We start from the raw sequence: 7,352 nt of genomic DNA, 5'->3' as shown, positions 1-7,352 counted from the left end.
CACGTTATTACCCTGCAGACAGGAATGAGGGACAGGACGGTGGGAATGTCCCTTTCTGCTAGTGGCTTGTGTGACAGACAGTAAACCACCATCTTGGTATGTTTCTGAGGCCAAGGGAACAGGGGCTTGTGCCCCCCCCTCTCCTGGGGCAGTTCTGGGGAGCAGGGGTGAGGAGGGACCGGAAGGTTCTGAAGAGCCCAGGGCACGAGGCAGGTTCTTAGAGCCGGGGGAGCCTTACCCGTATCCCGCCAGGAAGTCCAGGCTCCGGGGGCTGACTTTGTCGTGAAAGATGACCAGCTCCATGTCCTGGCCGCAGCCCCGGCTCTGGTCACAGCCTGGCCGCCACTCCTGGACACCCTGCCACTCGGCCGCCGGACTGGCCGTGAGGGCCTCCGCCGGCCTCAGCTGCTGCAGCCGGACTGTGGCGTTGCGGAAGAAGGCCAGGCGGTCCACGTCCCAGGACCCGTGGGAGTGGGCTGTACAGGAGACACAGCATCAGGCCCTGGGGACGTCTGCAGGCTCGGGAAGACCCAGTGTCCCCCAAGGTGACCGGGTTAGGGAACTTGCCTCGGATGGGCCCGAGATGGACGCTCAGGGAAACGAAACCTCTAACGCTCTCTGGCTCTCGCATACGCAATGCAGCCTGGCCCTGCACCCAAAATGCACCCCTTTTTCCTGCCTTGTTCAGGGGCCCCCCACCTGGAGGCCCCTTCCCCAGCCGGCCCCTGGCAGTGCCTCCCGATGGGCCGGTAGTTGTGGTCTCCCTGGAAGGCTCAGCCTTGTCCCCTGGTGCACACGGATGCACCCCCTAAGAGCTCGCGGGGCCCCAGGAGCACATCCGCGACCCCGCCAGCCCCCTCCCCCAGTCCACGTTGGCTGGGTTGGCATCTGCTGCAGGACACTCTGCCCAGAACCTCTGTTCACACTGTTCCCTGGCAAATTGATGTTCAGCAGTTTGTTTATTTGTTTGTTCCTTAACAAAAGGTTGCTTTGGTTTGAGATTCAGCAAAAACACACACGGCCTTCTGCTTCCTCTGCATTCAGGATTCAGTAAATTAGCTGTTCTCCAGTTGGCTTCGGGGCCTCGCCTCAAATGAGCCTCCCGCAAGCTAATGCGTTTAAAAGCCTCGGAAAAGTACCAGGCAGCACGCACGCGACAGACAGCGTCAGCCCGCGAGCGGCCGGCTCAGCCCTGCGCCCGGCCCCGTCTGCCCCAGCAGCGCCATCTGAGGCCGGGGGCGGGGATGTGAGGGCGGGACGGGCCCTGATCAACTTCCAGCCGGTGGGCCTCTCTGTGGTCCTGCAAGCTTTGGGGATGAGTCCAGGGAGGATTCTTCAGTCAGGAAAACAAAAGAGACAAGAATCCACAGGCCGCTTCACAGTCACCTGCAGTTAGCATAGTTCAAACACGAGGGGCCTCCGTCTGAAACCGTGAGTTCCTGTTGGCTGCGTGAGAAACTCTGCGGGGCTCAGACCCCCCACCCCCTCCCCGAGTCAGCTGAGAAAGTCTCCCCAACTCCGTGACCGTGGCCTCCCTTGAGATGCCTGACTGTCCCTTTCTTCTAATGGGTCGGCTGAGTTTCTGTGGCGTCCGCGAGCGTGCTTGGTCCAGCGTGGGGATGGCCTGAAGGCGGCTTCCTCGGCCAGCAATCTGTATTAAGCGCCACCTGTATGCACCCGTGAGACACGCACTCCTCTCGTGGGGTCCTTCCCAGCCTGCAGCCCTGGGGGGCCAGCTTCTAGCTGGGGAGCCAGAGCTGGCCTGTGGGAAGCTGGAGGTGGGCTGCCCCCGGCACCCAGGGGGCCCGAGCTGTAGGCGGCTCGCAGGCCAGAAGCGGCCCTCAGGCCCACCTCAGACACTCGCTTTCTTGTACCAACCATGGAGATGTCATTAGCAACTAATAAAATAGTATCTTGTAAGCAATTTGCCTCGTTCAGGGCACATTATCTTATTCCCACCCCGGGGCACGGAAGCCAGTGTGTGTGCGCGCACGCGCGCGCGTCAGGCAGGCGGGAGATTCAAGCCCAGGGGGCCGGGCTCTTGCTGCATGATTTCCGCCTTCCGTCCAGAGCCCTCTGACCTTTGGCAGCCCTCCCCATAGTGCAGGGCACAGTAGGCACCCGTCCATGGAAGAATGAGGTGAGTCCACAGATGCGCAAGGCCGAGGCTGGCCAGACAGAAGCGGCCAGTTCACAGGGCGCGTCACCGGCCAAATGCCCCCGGAGCTCTGCGTGCGGCCCCCCATCTGTCAACTGGCCCTGGACCCTCTGGCCTCCTGTGATCTGAGAGGCTGGTTGCTGAGTGTGCTCCTCGCAGGCTCCGGGCCGGCAGAACTGGGTTCAAACCCCAGCCCTGCCTGTTCTGTGGCTTGAGAGCTGGAGCGTTAGCCGGTTACCTGTGTCCTAGGGACCCCCTGCGCCTGGGGAAGTGCTGCCTAAACAAGGAAAGGCCCGCACACTGCCGCCCCCGCCCGTGCCCAGCGCGCAGAGGGGAAACTTACACGGGCTCGCTCCTGGCGAGGCTGAGCCTTTGGACCAGCTGCCCCGTGTCTCCGCGTCTGTGTAACACCCCGTGTGTTTGCCGGATGCTTCCACGGTCCTGACCAGAGACACATTCCTGAGGGTGGAGGGAAAGGAGACATGATGCTGAGAAACAAACCAGCCAGGGGCATGGGGCAGTTTCCCTCCCACCTGGCTGCCAGGGCTCCCTGCTAAGATGGGCTGAATGACCCTTGTGTTCACCTGGGGCCCCTCAGTCCCCGAAGCCGGAGGAAAGGGTGACAAAGGATCCTGCCACTGGGGAGTCTGGGGTCTTCACCAGGCAGCATCCCCCCTCTGCCCTCTGCCCTCTGTGCGCCCTTCCTCCATGCGGGCCTCACTCACCCCTGGAATTGCACCTGGGCCGGCGCACACGTCTCCCACTTGCCCCAGCGCACCTGAGCATCATTTAAGGCCTAAGAGGCCAGCGGGCATCAGGCTTGTGGTCCTTGTGCTCCCAGCACCCAGAGGCTACTGTGAAGTTGCCCAAGGCGGGTGCTCAGCACAGGAGGACGGTGGACACGGCCAGCCTGTCCCGGCCCCTCACCGGCCCCCGAGCCTCAGTTTCCCCATCTGAAGGTGGGGAGGGAAGGGGTGCTCCAGGTGGAGGTACAGCAGGTCTCCAAAATCAGGGTTTCCTGGTGTTATGACAACAGGAGCTGCCCGGCCACCTTGCACGAGGACAGTTGTCACGGCAGAGGGACCCCATTACACGTGGGAGCCGCCATCGTCTGCGGCCGAGCCAACAAGACAGCACGGAAGGCAAACGCCCTGCACTCCCTCCTGCCAGCTGTCCTGGGAACCTGGAGAAGGTGCCGCGTGCAGGGCGAGGGCCCTCCATGCCTCTGTCTCCTGTCAAGGGCTCTTTTGTGTGTGTAGGCAAGTCGTCAGCCAGGGTTGCAAGGGCCTGGCAAAGCACAGTCCCACCAGCCTGCTGGGGCCCCCCCAAGGAAGGCGCCGTTTCCTCCTGTGGATGGAAGACAAGGCAGCCCCATTTCCTCCCCAGCTCTGGCAAGGAAATGGGCTATAAATAAACAGCCCACAGACGACAGTTACAGCAGAGGGGATGGCCTGGCTCTAAGAGGGGGCCCTGGGGAGAGGGCTAGTTGGGGAAGTGCTATCTGAGCTGAGATTGCAAGGATGAGTGAGTATTAAATGATGCAGAAGATGGAAGAAATCATTTCAGGCAGAGGGAACCACGTGTGCAAAGGCCCTGTGGTGGGAAAGGCCGTGACACGCTGGAGGGGCGGGAAGGAGGCCAGCGAGGCTGGAAGGGAGAGAGGGGTGTGGGGAAGAGGGTAGGGGGGAGTGTGATGGGCAGGCACAGCCTCGCGTGCCACGGGCGGGAGCGGAGTTTTTATTCGAAGAGCAAGGGGAGCCGTGGAGATGTTTTGTGCAGGTGAGAGGCAGGTTGAATTGACACCTTCAAGAGCGCCCTCTGGCTGCAGGTCACCAGAAGCCTGCCCCCCGCCTCCCATGCGCAGAAGGGAACCCACGTTGACACCCAGTGTTGGCTGGGATCAACCGAGTTGCTGTGGAGGCCAGGTTTAAGGAGGGCCGGTGAGAGCCAGCATCCTAGGGGCTACGGTTCCCAGGTGTCTGGCCCTGAAAGCTGATCGCCACCTCTGCAGTCGTGGACGCCACGTTCCTGTCCCCCCACAGGGCAAGAGTGGGACAGGTTTTGTGGCCCTGCCTGCACTGCCCCTGCCATTTCCTGGTCACATGTCCTGGCCCCAGTGTCCTAATCAGCTGCACTTAAGCCCCTCCATCAGTTAAAAAGAACACGGTCTAACATCCACCTTGAGAGGGTCAAAACGGTGTCAGCGGTCATGAAAGACCCATGGCGGGCAAGTCTAAACTCTTAACAAATAGGAAAGACAACAATTTGAAGAAACTGGAGAGTGACAACAGTAGAAAGTTGTTGGAGCCTTGGGGTGGCAGGAATTCCACCAGAAAGCCACAGTCTTACGGGTGGGTGTGTTAGAGAAGAGCTCTGGGCTGCCCCGCAGGCGACGGCCACGGTGATGCAGTTGCGGGGTTGGGGGAGGGGGTGTTCTGCCGGGAAAGAAGTAAAATGCCAGTGTTTAACACCTCCCGAGGGCTGGGTCTGACCTCCATTTCCAGCCAGGTTGGAGGGGAGGAACTGGAGTTACCTCCTGTCTTAATCAAGTGAGAAAACCAGACAAACATATAGAATGCGATGCTTTTCAGACACTAGAAAACAGGCAGCACGAGAGGGTTATCCCAGAGAGAAAGGAAGCAAATGCGATGAGCTGCCTGCCGTTGCCCCAGCTGATGGCCCAGAGGCCTCTTGGCTACATCACAACCCGGAGGAACCCAGTCAGAGCCCAGGGAGCCTCCTGAGCGACAGGGGGGACAGAGCTGAGGATTTGGGAAGGACCCAGGCAGCTGGAGTTGCAGGGTGGAGACCTGGAAAGCAGAGAGCTGCCCAGAGGGAGGGAAATCCAGAGCTGGGCAGAGGGTTCCCTGAGCCTCCAGCTGAGTCCTGCTGAGCCCATGGCTGGGGGGATGGGGTGCCTGTGGGAACAGAGCTGCACAGGCCTCAGTCCCAGGGCCAGGGGCTTAGGGAGGTCAGCAGAGCCGAGACCTGAGACACCACCACTCAAGTCCATGCTGACCTCTGAGTGGGACGCATGTGGGCATTTGAAACCAGCACCACCGGAGCCTGGCAGCTGAATGGACAGGAGCCAGTGCCCACAGAAGGTAGACGGAGCTTGCAGTGTGAACCCAGCTGCTAAAACAGAACCAGGAGGATGGGGGAGGGAAGGGGGAGGAGGAAATGGAAAAAGGAGAAGGAAACCCACATTCTCCAGGGCGTTTTTAACAGGATCCAGTCTTCTCACATAACACAAACAAACAAGATGTCCAGGATAAAAATCCAGCATTACTCAGCACACCAAGAACGAGGAAAACTCTGACCAAATCTCTAGGGAAAAGGCAATCAAAAGATGACAGCCCTGAGATGACCCAGATGTTGGAATTATCAGACGAGGACTTAGAAGCAGCTGTTCTAATTATCCTCCATGAGGGAAAGCCGTACGGTCTTGAAATGAATGGAAAAAACAAGTTTTGGCAAAGAGAGATAAACTATAACAAAGAATCACTAAATGTGATGTGGTATTCCTGGATTGAATTTTGGAACCAAAAAAAAAAGAAAAGACATACGTGTAAAAACCGGTGAAATCCGAATACAGTCTGGAGTTTAGCTAATAATAATGTACCCACGATGTTATCTTAGTTGTGACAAACATACCATAATTCATGGCAATGAAAGACGTTAACATTAGGGAAAACAGGGTGAGGGGTATTTGGAAAGACTATTATCTTTACAACCTCCTGCAAATGTAAACTTTTATTAAAGGAGAAGTTTACTTAAAAAGAAAGAAAAATTTTAGAACTGAGAAGCAAAGTATAAGATATAAACATTTCACTGAATAGGCTAATAGCAGAATGAAGATGACAGAGGAAAGAGTCAGTACACTTGAAGACAGATCAATGGAAATGATCTAATCTGAAGAACTGAAAGGATGTTTTAAAATGAGGGCCTCAGGATTTGTTCGTCAATATTGTAAGATCTAACAAGTCATTGAAATTCCTAAAAGAGGGAGAGATGAGGGCAGAAAAAAAATGTTTTAACCACTTTATGGAGATATGACTGACAGAAAACTTACAGATAGCTAATGCAGTAAGTTACAGATTTATAGTTATAAATTATAATAAAAGATTTACATCACAAATGATAAGTAATTGTGTTTGGAGCCCGGGACACCATCATCACTATCAAATCACTACTGATGCATTAACCCTATCCATCACCTCTGAAAGTTTCCTCCCGCCCCTTCATTTTTCTTCTCCTTTTGTGGTTAAGGGCCCTTAACATAAGATCTACCCTCTAAGCAATTTTTCAAAGTATACAATTTAAAGTATTTTTCAAAGTATACAATACAGTATTGTTAATCGTAGGCCCTGTGTTTTACAGCAGATCTCCAGAATTTATTTGTTTTGAATGGCCCAAACATTCACCGTTTCCACCAGAATGCAAACAAAAAAAAACTTTTTTTGAAAGAATAATGGCTAAACCTTCCCAAATATGTCAAAAGACATAAATTTTACAGGTTCAAGAGGCTTCAAGAACTCCAAACAGGATAAACTCAAACAAAACCACACCCAGGCACATCAGAATCAAGTGACTGAAAGCCAAAGATAAAGAAAAAGATTGAAAGCAGAAAGAGAAAAATGATGCATTACATGGAGGTGAGCAATGCCTGGAAACCGTTCATCAGAAACAATGGTGATCAAAAGACAGGGAAACAAGACGGCATGCTTGGAAATTCACAACAAAAGGACTGTCAACTCAGAATGCTAAATCCAGCAAAAATATTTTCTAAGAATGAAGGCAAAATAGAGGCCTAGTCAGAAAAAGAAAAAAATGGAAAGTATTCATCACCAGCAGACCTGCTTGAAAAGAAATACGAAAGAATGTTCTCCAGACAAAAGGGAAATGATACCAGAATTAAACTGGGAACATCAGGAATGGAGGAAGCACCACAGAAAAGATAACTATCTGGGCAAATATAATGGACTCTGCTTCACGTCTCTTGAGCACTTTAAAATCCGTATAACTTTAAAAAGCAAACAGGGTAACGTTGTTGGGGAGATTCAATGTATGTAGATGTAAGATACTTGACAATTGTAACAGCAGGTGAGGGTATAGCATAGAGATGGTAAAGATAACTATATGATTATAAGGTTTCTATATTTTACATACAGTACACACATACATACAGTAAAGT

The 7,352-nt window shown here is 54.1% G+C and overlaps 1 protein-coding gene across 1 annotated transcript in view; it reads right to left on the bottom strand.

Moving 5' to 3' along the window:
• Positions 1–7,352, bottom strand: part of LOC125961406 (piezo-type mechanosensitive ion channel component 2-like) — a 44,292-nt gene that overhangs the window by 583 nt on the left and 36,357 nt on the right. Inside the window, exon 14 of the mRNA XM_049699177.1 lies at positions 239–497. Coding sequence (XP_049555134.1) covers positions 239–497 — 259 coding nt within the window. The remainder of the gene's footprint in view (positions 1–238; positions 498–7,352) is intronic.

Source organism: Orcinus orca, chromosome 16 (genome assembly GCF_937001465.1).
Source record: "Orcinus orca chromosome 16, mOrcOrc1.1, whole genome shotgun sequence".
NCBI classification, from domain to species: domain Eukaryota; kingdom Metazoa; phylum Chordata; class Mammalia; order Artiodactyla; family Delphinidae; genus Orcinus; species Orcinus orca.
Note: the sequence above shows the minus strand (reverse complement) of the source record. Positions and strands in the feature narration are given on the sequence as shown.